Below are 13,504 nucleotides of genomic sequence, written 5' to 3'. Positions count from 1 at the left end.
AGTTCTTAAAAACACACACTGACTCAATTAGTGGTGAGAACCATATTTTTAAATGTATGAACGGTGTGTGGGGAAAAAAATCTTCTCTGTAGAAGTGAATGAGTTGGATGCCAGTTTCAATAGGACCACCATTTGAAAGAATTTGGTGACACAAACTATATTTGTTTTTTATGAGTTTATAGGTACAGTAAGCGTATATACCTTTGTCTGAATTGTGTGTTGAGAATGTATCTCAAACGACATTATTCCTTACAGATATTAATTGCCCTTTCTAAGTCATTTCAGTACAAGTTGCATTATTTAGGAATCTAACCTGGACTTATAAACAGGAACCTCTGTACTGGTACATGGTTACTGTACCTACAAGCAAAACACACACTTAGTCTAACTTATGGTCTCTAACCTAGCTTTATTCCATTAATTCCATTCATAATCCCAATTTAAAACTTATGCTCTTACAGACCCGAACCCGCCATATTTACATTCATTATATTATAGGTTGCAGTATCATGATCTGTACTAATCCCAATTTTCTCAAAGACCATAAAGTAGCAGCCTTTCCCTCTATTATGCTTTTTAAGGAGAAGAAGTCTTATTATGGATATGTTATTGTACTGTACTGTATATCGTTCTGGTGCATCACTGATGGCAACAGCAGACCTGGCTTATGTCAATGCAGTCCTCCAGAATTTACAGGCTGTGGTTGACATGTTAAAAAAATCTGCCGGCTCCACCCTTACTCTCAAGAAACATGAAACAAATGGGTAGACATTAGATGTTATGTTTTCTGAGAAGAATGCTGTATGATCCTAAGTGTTAGAAAATCTAGACTTCCTGTTTGGGATACACCATAGAACATTTCTCTACTTGCCCCTTACAGCCTAGCATACCTGTGCACTAATCTGTTTAACAATTGCATGTACAAAGAATGCAACGGCAGTTCCAGATAACACTGCCATCCTATACTGTACACACCGTCAGAAGAATGTAGTGAAATTGGTTATTTAGAATGAACAGAACATTACACTGAAAAGGTAAAAAATATAAATGATATAGAGTAATTCTTCTTTTAGCCTCAAGGTGCAAAGCAGCTTTGAGAAACATTTGTGCAAGTCCATTTCTTCTATTAAGCTGTGATTTCATTTCAGTGCTGAGAAGTGTGGTAGAGCATTGGAACTTCGCAAGTTTATGTCTAGCTCTGTAGTGTATTTGTCCCACAGATGTAGAACCAGGCTTCATTTTTTGGGGGTTTCCAGACCTTAAATAAAACAACGTATAATAGTGTAAAGCCGCCTTTTGATATATGTCTACTATTTATAGTAGTATTAGAATTTTGACAAGATGAAGACTGTTTTCACTATCATCCACTTGCTATAAACATATTAACCTGCAAACATGTAAAAGATAGATGTTTCAAAGCTTAGCTTGCTGCATTATTATATGCAGCTTTCAATCTTGTGTTGTGTCTTCCCTTGCTCTTAGACAAACTCCATACTACATTTTTCTGGTTGTATACCTTGCTATTATATATACCTGAACATGTGCCAAGGTCTTCTGCACAGAGCAATTATTTAAAGATCATAATATGTGCTGACTCTTGTGCTATTGTTCTTTGCCTTTTATTAGACATTACACCATTTGGCACCTAGTTTAAAAATTCTGTGCTGTTTTTATTGTAGCCCCTTAGGGCTAGTGAAGTATTACTTAATTGAAACCCATACTGTATGCTTACTAATTTAAGGCCATGGTTGCATTTATATCTCTGCAACAGCTGTGGAAACACTGCCATCTTGTGTCACCTGGAAGAGCAGTCATATTTTTCCACAGCATATAAGCTCTTCAATTCCCTATTCCACCTGATCTAGGTTGCTCTGGTATATTTTCATTATTTCACTGGCATTTCACAGACTATTGTCTGTCATCACATGAATGCCCAATCATAGATTTATAAAATAGTTGAAAGACAATCATTCCTGGTAAGAGTTGTACCATCCGAAAGATTATGACAGACACACAAGGCCAAAGGATCCAATGAATAGCAAAATAACATTTTTAAGCTTTGGTTTATACATTTCAAATTTCAAAGACTGTTCTTGGCCTGGAGATATAAATCAACACTGTGACTAATCTCCCAGCTATAAGCTCCAAAATCAGGATTTGTTGATGAGTTTTTGTTTGGCACAAGTTCTTGCTTCTATTTAAAACAAACCCATATTTAGGTACTGGGTTGAAATGGGAAATTTCTTTAATCTATTCACATTTTTAAATCTAGACTTATAGTATGTTAGACTTCCCCCGGAAATTCCTACATGGTATAGATGCATATGTATATATACTGTATGTTATAGAACAGTGGGATACTTTTTTAAAATTAGATATAGTTAATTAAGTTAGATTGCTGAAGGACAAAGAAAACACTCATTTTATGTGAGAACAATACTGTAATTAAGTGAAAACAACAAAAACACCAATCTGCCGATCACAATGTCTCAACTCCTAATTACTAATTCTTCAATGTGAACTTGTTACAGACATTGTGATTTGGGAATACTGCTGTTGGGCACTCTATAACATTAAATTAGTAGGGTACTCAGAATCCATTAATCCACCAGCCTTAGACTCCATTGACAAGAATTGCCTAAGATCAAACCATACTGGGACAGCTACACGGGCAAAAAGTTTTGAGTAAGTAAGAGGAGGCCATTCTAGGCAAATAATGTAAAAGAAATGTTTCCTGTGTTTATTTTTTCCTTTTTATCTTATTAATGTGAAAAATTTACTGAATAACAGTTGTGTCTACATTTAAATTGATTAAAACTTTCACCAAAATCACTATGTCACATTTTACATTGTGCAAAACATTTAGATATCAAAACAACTTACGAATCAGTAAAAACATTCACACCAGTCATATTTAGGGCAACTCAAGGCAAATGATTGATACAGCATTAAAAATGTTGGTGCAAATGTTCTCCAATAGCCTTCCTGCCTCCACATTCTAGTGTTCTGTTACAGCTGAACGTCCTACTGAAATTGAATGAAACAACAGTGGTAATAATAAAAAAAACATTATTAAAAAACAAACCATTTTCAGAGAGAATTCTTTAAAAGATTTTAACAGACTTTAAAATGCTGCTTTGTTAACTAAGAATAATTATGGTTTATCATGAAAGGTGAAGAGATATAAAAGAATACTGATGAAGATGAAACATGTTATAAAACCTTAAAATACAATTTCCTATGTAATTCTTCTAATATTTATGTATCCAAATACAAATTTATAAAACAATTCAATCAAAACTTTGTTTTAAAAAAGTGCCTCATTTCAATTTTTTCCCCTTTGCAGTTTTTAAAATTGTAACATCCATAAAAATACATTGGAATACAATTTGTGTATTCCAGTAAAAACACTTTAATATATATAAAGCAACCATTTATTTACACATATCTTCACATTATTTATGTAAACATTAATAATCGGTAGGCAACATTTATTTCCAAGTTGAATTTCTTTCTGTTTTAATTAAGAATTGTTGGATAGAGTTTGAAATAAAGCACATAGGGGAAATAATATTTAATTATACTGAGTAAATTAAATAATAATTATCATACATTAATTAAAATACGTTAATACATTAATTATACATTAATTATGTTGTACAGTTATGAAAAATAAATCAATATTAAAGGTTCTTCTGGGGGATATCTGACATACTAATGTTATTAGTATTATTCTGAAATTATCTGTTGTTTCACAGAAAAGGTGGCCAAAACAGTTCCTAACTCACCAAAATATTTTTTTAAATCTAGAACAGAACTTCTTATAATAGTTACCGACTTTGAGTACTTATTCAAGGTACTCTGGTGCGCATTTCTGAAGCATTAGAAAATAAATATTTTATCGTGGTTCAGATGATAATGTTTCTCTTTTATGTAGCCTGCCTTAGCATTTAGTTGATAAACGTGAAATGTTACAAATGCATGCTCGTCTGCAATGGCTAGGTTTAATATATGAACAATAATGAAACCCCAAAACTTTCAGATGAACTAAAATATGGTGGTTGGTTGATAGTAGCATAAAAAAGATTACATTTCTTTTCGTATTTTCCTCAGTACCGCAGTTTGTTGAATGTCAAACTAAATGTAATTTACTCAATTAATCAAAGTAATTTATTATGTTATTATTATTATGTGGGTAGTCTCTTCAAATTCTTGCATGGTTTTTATCCCATTGACATTCTATCGACAGATGCTAAAAGATAGCCAGGACGAAATGTGTGAGTTGTGTTTTTGTATTTCGATCAATATATCTTTTACACATACTTATACATTTATAATAAACTATAGCTGTAGTGGAAAATGTATCATGATGATTTATATAACCTTAAAGAAGTGCAATGCTTATAAGCAGTTAGAACAAGTGTTTAAATGATTCAATTTTTTAAAATAAAAAGTTTAAACAGTAGCATTTAGGTTTTTTTTGTAGAGTTGGTGATTTCCCCTACCTAGAAGTACTCAACAAAACTTAGATTAAATATTTTTTTTTTGTTGAGTTTGTGATTTCCTCTACCTAGAAGCACGCAACAAAACTATTAGATTCAATAGTGCTTTTAAAGAAGATTACTTTAAAGTCAGGTAGTAGATGACGAATGTGGAAGAAATCACGCCGGCTCCTCCTTAACACGCTGTCTGGCTTGTTGGATGGAGGAGGGATTACCTCTCAACGGTTCCCATGATTTCACGGTTTGGGACGTGTAGGTCGATCGAGCCAAGTCTTTGTAGATAGAGCCTTACTTCTGGCCGCTGGCTAGCTGAAAGATAGTTTGTTTCATTTTTAATATTGCAACAGAGCATTGCAGTATTGAAAGCATCAAAGCAAGTCACCGAAACTGCGATTTGTTTTGCCTCGATATAAAAAGAATGAACTTGGCTCCCATGAATACCCCAGCGACAGGAACGTTTGACAGTGCCTTTCAGTCCAGCGTAGCCTCAGCTATGAGCGACGACGAGCAATCGAACCAGCAGCTGTTGGAGTGTGCCGGGCCTATCTCTCCTTCTCACCCTGGCAAGAAATCGCCCCGTAAACCCAAATGCTCTCGCTGTAGGAATCACGGCTATGAGTCACCCTTGAAAGGCCACAAACGATTTTGCAACTGGAGGGACTGCCAGTGTGAGAAGTGTAAACTTATTGCTGAACGACAGAGGGTCATGGCGGCTCAGGTACGAAATCGTACTTTTTTTGTCCTGATCGCGGTCTTTTAATTTGCACAATACAAAAAGTTTCCACGACGTATTGTTGTTTTTAATTTGGTTTTATTGTACCCATACCATGTAGAGATGTCGGCCTTTAACGTAAGAGTTCAGCATGCACGTGCCCTGTCCAAGTACAAAAAGTGTTTGCGAGATATGTGTTTATGGATGGGCACTTACAAAAAGAAAACGATATCTTGTTCTATGTACACATGCACACTCAAGTTTTATTAATGAAAGATTAACTGCATTGATTTCCAAATGGAATTTTGTTAATGGCTACTATATGGCATGTCGCCACGTGGTCCGTCTACAAACTTGAGATTCCTAATTTTTCAAAGATGGATCAGAACTTTTTCTGGATCAGAAAATTAAAATAACTGTGTGGCGTAATTCAGACCGTAAGCTGTTAAACCTCGAGCTACCAGTTGTTTGCTACTTGTGAAATTATGCAAATAATATCTTAACTAGTTAAAATGTTTTCCGAAGGGAAGTAACGAATTCCACTGTTGGTGTTTGTTGTTCAACGAGGTTACAAACTACAGTTTTCATTAACTTGGCATGTTCAGTTGCGTATACGAGTAGGCAGCCGTATACGTGCAAACATTTAATAACCAATTAACTTTACCCATAGCCTTTTTTTCTTCCACCAAACATGGCTGGACGTTCTAAAATCTGAAGACATTGATATTATCATATTTAAATTTCTTTAAATAGTGAACGTTTACTTGCACGTTTAAACGGCCTTTTGTGGTACAGTTAGCAGCAAGTATTTGCACTGTGCATCTAAAAACAATAATAAATGTTTAAACCTTAAATTTCCTCAATCTGTATAAAAAGGGGAGAATGTAAATTCAAATAAACAAGACGTAAATGTATAGCCTATGTGTACAATACTGTTCACAACGTTTTGCCACTTTCCATCCTTACATTGTTGTTAGTTGATTTAGTAGATATTGTTTGCAAAAAGTACTTTTGGCAATTATGTTTTATATGCCTATGTCTGCAACTCAATTGAAGTCTTCAAATGTGAATGATTATTCACACCCTGTGTGTTTAGATTACTTTGACTACTGGAAATCATATCTAGTACTCCCAGTTAGCAGAGAAATGTAATAAAAGCAAAGCACTGTACAACATGTAGGATAGGACCTATTTCTTGCACCAGGGTGATGTGCAGAATCCATTATGCAACATAGAAGCAGCCCCACTACACAGCTGATCACATAGAGATGTGGGAAATTGCTTCACTATTTGATTTACAGGGGAACTTCAGGATGTACTGTACAAGCCCATAGTAGAATATAGCACAGACACTGGAGTTGTCCTAAGTAATCAGGACCTAGGTTTAATGTCTTATCTGAATTATGGTGTCCTAAAGCATATACAGTACAGTGACCCCTGTCACTATACTGTTGCAATGGTTTTAGAAATTCTACTCCACAGGGAAACATCCTACCTACTCACTATTTACTGTACAGCAGCACCCCAGTTTTTCTATAGAGCTCTCTGATCCCAGTACTGGCCAGGCCCAGCCTTGCTTAGCTTTTAAGATCTGATAAGAGCAGGCTAGAAAATGGTAATGCTGCTGTCCACAATGACATGCGTGTACTGTATATGTCAAATGTTTCCTTTTAATGGAACACTTGTCCATCTTCAAGTCATAGAATTTAAAACATATTGCTTATTACTAATAATATCTTATCTTCTTTCTACCTGTTTTGATACAGAAGGTTATTTTTGCATCACCTAGTGCACTATATGGATAGGGTTCAGTCAAAATACCTCTAAACAAAATTCGATGTTATAAATTTCATGAATGGCTTGTTGTTTCAAAAAAAGCAATCTTTTAATAATGGGTTTTAAATCTCTAATTGTACAAGCTTTTTCCTTTGTGATGCACAACACGTTCCAGAACGTGTAACAAATCTTGCTAAAGAGTATAGCATGTACTCAATCATGTCTATTTACAAAGTCTGTTCATGAAAATATGGGTGAATTTATGAATAAGCACTTAATTGGAAGTTTTAATGATATTTGTATATGTAGTGGTATATATACCACTATGTCATAAAGTATATACAGTATACAGTACATATACTCATGTATTGTGGCTAAAATTGATAACCCAGCACAGCTGCAGTTTTCCTTCTTTGTGAAAGATGTGTAAGATGTATATATATATCAGTGGGGAGTGGGCAGCATAGGGTAATGGCATAGACTCAGGATCCCTGACTGGAGGAGTCAAGTCTTCTCCAGTTGTGCCACAGCTTGTGTCCTGGAGGAGGTGGTTTGACCATGATCACTTTAGTCCACTCCCTTGTGTGATTGAGCTCCACGTCAGGGTTGTGTAATGTCACATCCAGAGGGAATGTGCCTGTCCACTTCATAGCGTGGACACTGGAGCTGCTGACTGGCTTGCTGTAGGAGCCTGACTTACCATATCTTACTGAACCGTTTCAGGTTGCTCTTCGCCGGCAGCAGGCACAAGAAGAAGAGATGGGAATCTGCAGCCTAGTTCCTTTCCCCAACCCAGATGTTGTTATCAAGAATGAGGCCTCTGGAGACAGAGCTTGCCTTTTCTCTGCCCGGGGAAAGTCCCCTCCTTCATCCACATCCAGCCGAGCAACAACCCCACCTGCCACAGGTACACAATACTTGTTTTGGGAGTCTAGAGCTTGCCTTACACTGTGAGAACTGAGAACCCACACACTCTTGATTGCTTTAAGTCTAAACTCTACAGCAACCTCAATTTCTTTGAGGTACCAATACTATGGATCTGTAGCAGATAGATCCTGTATGCGAGCTGCTGTCTCAGGCACGTCTCTGACCTCATATTCTCCATAGCCCAGCGAAGTGTTAGCCCTGCTAAACCAAAAGCTAGTTACTTTGAAGCCAAAAATGCAGGAATTCAGCATTTGAGACATTACCATAATATCTTACTCTACAAGTTCTGTTGCACATTGTCTGGTGTTAATTTACCTGAGTGAAGTTCTTTGTTCCATGTTTTTGGTAGTGTTGGAACTAAACATTTTATGAGACACCTCACCTAATCAGCATTGAAAATAACATCATACAAAACAAAATCCCTGTTAAGGAAAACAAATAATACAGAGACTTGGGTAGCATTCTTGAGTCTGGACTGCCTACAGTATGCCCACTTCAGGTAGCATGTAGCTACCTGTCTTAAGTTCGTGCCATTGATCCTCTCCCATCTTCCCATCTTAGAGCAAGTGCCCTGCTGAAAAAATGCCAAGCAACAAAGGTTATTATTCCCTAACAAATAAGGCATAAACAAAGGTGGATAAGCAGCAACCACTGAAGCTCAGCAGGTGTGAGCCTGGTCGGTACCTGGATGGGTCTCCTTCTGGGAAAGCTAAGGTTGCTGCTGGAAGTGGTGTTAGTGGGAGCAGTATGGGGCGCTCACCCTGCAGCCTTGTGCGTCTTAATGTCCCAGTATAGTGATGGGGACACTATACTGTAAAAAGAGCCTTGGTCCTTGGGATGAGACGTAATTGAGGTCCTGACTCTCCATGGTCAATAACATCCCAATGTGTTTTTCAAAAAGAGTAAGGATGTTAACCCTGGTGTCCAGGCCAAGTTTTGAAGCCCCTAGCTTTTACCAAACATGCCCTCCTAATAATTTGTATCTATGTATTGGCTTAATTGCTTTGTTCTTTTGCTGATATATAGTGAGCGTACTGGCACTCTCTGGTTGCCATTGCGTCATCCAGGTGGATGTTGATGCTGTATATTGGTGGTGGAGTCCCCATTACCTGTAAAGCGCTGTGAGTGGAGTGTCCAGAAAAGCGCTATATACGTGTAAGGAATTAATATTAAGTCACATCTAAGTTCCTGTAAGTGAGCCATTACACCAGTATAATCCGTGATTTTTCCAAAATATATGAGCAAAGTCTGGCGAGTAAAAACAACTCCATCAGTTGTGTACTGTACCTTTATAAAGTGATTCTATAAGAAGATGCAGTTTACTGCACATTTGAAAACAGGCTTGCTTTATTGGGGAACAAAAGAATGACTGTTTGCAAAGAGTGAAATTAAATGCTAGACATGTGGCTGTAGAAGGAGCATTTAAGGTATGAAACTGCCATTGTCATGTTATCACAAGATTTGGCAATGAGAAAGTAAAGTGAAAGCTAAGATAAAAGAGGCATTTTCTAGTCTTTGTCAAACTGGATCTGAAATGACAAATCTTAAATACAGTATAATCCAAACCTAATTTGTTGTAAAGGCCGCACAACAAAAGAAATGGAATTAAGAACACTTCCTCATTAAATGATCTTAAAGTGTTAAATTTCACATTTTTAATGTAATTCCTCATCTGTTATATAAAAATAGTGGTTTAATTAAATTGCATTTTTATCTGAATGAAATGTTCCTAAAGTAGGAGTTCAGTCTGAAAGGTTCTTTGATAAGTAGTGTTAGGATACAGGCTAACAACAAGAGAACTGTTCATTACTGGTCCCTGATTTGAGGAGCTATCAGGCAGTGTGACAGCACAAATCTGGGAGTGAGATGTTTTCTTTCTGTTAATTTCATTTGGTGAGTTAAGATGCAGACACAAGTCTTGTATTCTGCTGTCAAATCTGCATCACAATGAGTAATTTAAGGTCTGGCATTTATTTGTGTGTACACTTTGTACTTGGATGAAGAAGGTGGCATTTAAAATAAAAAAATGACCAATTTACAGAAAATATTTGCAGTGCTGTAACTGTTTTTTCAAAAACACAATTTGGTGAGATTTTTGTTGTTGAAGTAGTTTTTTTTAGCAACTCCACAACTATTATTTTAAGCAGTTTCAGAACATTTTAGCAGATTACACATCATATACTGTATGTGATTAATTCATGTTTATCAAAAAGCTAACATGTAAGAAACAGTGGTTTATGAAGACCAAAAGCTGCAAGAGGTATTTTGGCTTTTCCTTTTCTCTCATTCTCTCTGCTGTCTTTCATGTATTGTTATCAAAAGCCCTTTCAACTTTGTCTTACTAAATAAATACCATATTAACCACCTGTGTTTAAATTCTTTTTAGTAGTTTGGCTACTTTTATCAGACTGTAAATCTAATACAGAGCCCAGTTGATAGCTGCATTAAATTGCTTCACATTAAGCACATACTGTACAGCCTTTCTGACTAAAATATCTATGCAATTGTTGCTCTAATAATGTTGTAGAACATTGTGCTCAATCAACTCTAAAGTTTCATGCACTTACAATATCCACAACCTAATTTTTGTTTATATACAGTCCTCTAACTGCTAGCACATATTTCTAGAGTGGGTCTAGCTTTTATACAGTATAGGTCTTATGTAGTTCTCCACATAAAACTGCACGCATTTGTTCAGGCACAGCTGTCTTATGAAAAATGGGAGGTTGATTACGTGAAAATTAAGGTAAATTGTGACACTCTTTTTTCTGGATGGTGGATGGCATGCTGTATCCAATAAACGTAGACTATAGGATGATATATTGCTGAGATATTGTTTGTCCTGACCTTTTTGTTGGTGGTGGATGTTACGTCATATTGTTATGTTGATTACTCCCTAATGCCCCCATAGGACATAAAAACAAATTTTGAGACTTTGAGTTATTAAGCATTTGTGCTTTCTCCTGGGCTAATTCCTACAGATGAAACAGGACCTGAAGTCACCAATATGTAGCACAAGGGATTAGTAAAATGGGACAGTTTAAACTATTAGGTTGCTTTATATAGAGGTAATGAAAAGCTGTGGTTCATTAGGTATGTGGAAAATGAAGCCTATACAGCATGCTATTATTTTAGTGTCTGTGAATCAACATAGGAGTGATTGTCTTGTGCCAAGCAATGCCATCTTTCCATCACTTCCTTTGGTAATGGCTTGTGGGAGAAACATGCTGTTCTAGTTGCTCTGATAGTGCTTTCAGGAGTTGGAATACCACTTGGGTCAAGGCTCTTTCCCAGATCACAGGGAAATTCACTGATGAAGCAGTAAGAAATGCTGGACTGGTGACAGGTACAAAAGGAGTTGACTGGATATTTGCTGATAAAGGCCTAAAGCATGTGCCCAGTGATAGATCTTTTTCAGTTGCTGTTAAAAATGTAATGATTGTTAATTCAATTCTCAATGCCAATTGTATGAAAGTAATACAGTTCTCCTCTTCTCTAACATGGAACTATGTGAGGTATAAATCTTTCTTCTTATGAACATTAAGTGTGGAGCCGTCCATTTCCATTGATTATATACCGCAACAGATAACACAAGACTATAATGCAAAGGAAAATGCATTCTCATTTGTATTTCAGAATATACCTACATTGATTTAATACCATAGAGAGATACAGTCAAAAATCTTGTTTTCAAAATTTGTCATGTGGTCTGTAATTCTCCATAATTCTTTGTTTAGACATTTATACTGCCTACCTCTGTATGCACAATAAAAAAGGCAGTTTTTCTTAATTTTGCTAATATCACTAAGTACGCATCAGTGTATTAAATGTAGTATTAACATAGTCAGATGTTTATTTTCAATATAATATAAGAGTGAGAAAGTTTTGATTGCTCTCATCTTCAAATTTGATTCAGTACTTGAATTAAGTTTTGTAATATGCATTTTATACTTGTCACCACCAGATGGCGAACGTCAGTTGTACATGCTCATTAAGACACAAGGAAAGCAACGTCTTTAAAAAAGTGTGACTATTGAATCATTCTGTTCTATGGCAACACATGCAGAATGGTTCAGAATCCCAAAAGAATGTGACCTAGTGAAAAGCATTCATTATATTCGTCTATCTTATATTGCTTCCAGCAGTGGCCATACACTTTATTTTTTACGCTGGGGCATAACATTATTATCCTGAGACTTTCAAAGTAAATCCCCTGATGGTAATTTCAGTTGAAAACGAATATTAATCAGCATAATGATTTAACCTATGTCATCTCTGTTAAATATAATATCACCACTCATACGCAAAAAAGAATTGTTGTCATTTTCCATATACCTTTTGATTTGTTGCAGTTGTAAGTGATATGTTACTTTTGATACTCAGCATATTTATCTTTATCCATACATGTTTTCTGAAAACTGTATTAATGATAACGTCATGGAGAATTACTATAACCAGTGTGTTTCTCGCAAGCCATCATGAAATAAGCAGGAAATAATGGTGGACACGTTGAGCTGGTATGGTGTTCTGTAGGATTTCCTCTATCCATGGTCCCATTTGTATACTGTGTGTATCAAATTCCAATACTCTATAGTGCAGAAGGTTACAATAATATATCATTGTCATATATTTGTCATATCCCAGGGAAACAATTGGAATATGTTTTAATAGTTTACAAGTAATTTCTGAAGTAGTGCATACTCTCTCCTCAAAATATAAAACTCTAAATGAAAGCTAAGAATTGTTTAATCCACAAAAAGTATATTTGATATTTAAGGTATCCTAGTGCATTCAAATTTGTGACAGAAAGACCAGCTTAAATTTGTGCAAATTGCTTTTTTGGAAACATTGGTGTGATGTTAATACAAATAGTGAATTATAAAAGGTGAGATAAAGAAATGTTAACAAGATGTCTATATTATGCCTTTTAAAATTGTTGGTACTATATCTAGTACCATTGTTTAAAAGTCTTTGTATTATTCATGTACTTTGACGGGGCTTGGAGATGTAATAAATGTGGATTACTCACCTCTTTTTCTTTCAAACTTTGTAGAAGTGCAATTATTTCTAAATTGTTTCTTTGAAAATATTTGATGCCATCGAGTATCACAAAAAACAGACACTAAACTATTATGTGTCAGATTACATTAAATGCTCTTTTGACTCACACAAATTAAACTTGTTAGAGACACAAATATTGCAAGTACCATCACAAGTTTTAGTCTGCATACAGTTTTGTTCTGGACATCCCTGTGTAGTTGTAGATGGCTTTCAACAGTCTGGATTTCTACATTGTGCTGCAATAGTTGATGATAGAACATACAGGTCAGCCTTTTATTCAGTTTTAATACCACAAATGTCTGACCACAACTATTGGTCAGACACATTCACTCCAGTTTAAAATGACACCAACTAAAAACACTAATTTATTTAGAATTTTTTAAATTCTTAAAAGTGAACTTCCTTGTTATTGCTAAACACAATAGTAATTAGCTTGTTCATTGTTATTCCTATTTAAAGAAATGTGTTAAACTTCTGAGCCAGATTAAAGGACTGTTTACTTTCCAAGAGCACCATTGCCTTTGTT

General features: G+C 35.6%; 1 protein-coding gene and 1 long non-coding RNA gene across 3 annotated transcripts in view; one reads left to right on the top strand and one right to left on the bottom strand.

The window, feature by feature from the left end:
• Positions 1 to 2,717: 2,717 nt before the first annotated feature.
• LOC148672961 (uncharacterized) lies at positions 2,718 to 4,742 on the bottom strand. Its single transcript, XR_015935901.1, has 2 exons — positions 4,625 to 4,742; positions 2,718 to 3,027 (listed from the first exon to the last, which is right to left on the bottom strand). It is a non-coding gene; the product is annotated as an uncharacterized LOC148672961 (long non-coding RNA).
• A 2-nt stretch (positions 4,743 to 4,744) lies between these two features.
• Positions 4,745 to 13,504, top strand: part of dmrt1 (doublesex and mab-3 related transcription factor 1) — a 40,406-nt gene continuing 31,646 nt past the window's right edge. The window contains exons 1-2 of one of the 2 annotated variants that reach the window (XM_088629041.1): positions 4,745 to 5,220; positions 7,714 to 7,897. In XM_088629041.1, the coding sequence (XP_088485167.1) occupies positions 4,921 to 5,220; positions 7,714 to 7,897 (484 nt within the window). In that variant the 5' untranslated portion in view covers positions 4,745 to 4,920. The remainder of the gene's footprint in view (positions 5,221 to 7,713; positions 7,898 to 13,504) is intronic. The other variant, XM_088629042.1, reaches the window with a different exon arrangement.

Source organism: Lepisosteus platostomus, chromosome 4 (assembly GCF_059453375.1).
Source record: "Lepisosteus platostomus isolate fLepPlt1 chromosome 4, fLepPlt1.hap1, whole genome shotgun sequence".
In the NCBI taxonomy this organism is placed as follows: Eukaryota; Metazoa; Chordata; class Actinopteri; order Semionotiformes; family Lepisosteidae; genus Lepisosteus; species Lepisosteus platostomus.
Note: the sequence above shows the minus strand (reverse complement) of the source record. Positions and strands in the feature narration are given on the sequence as shown.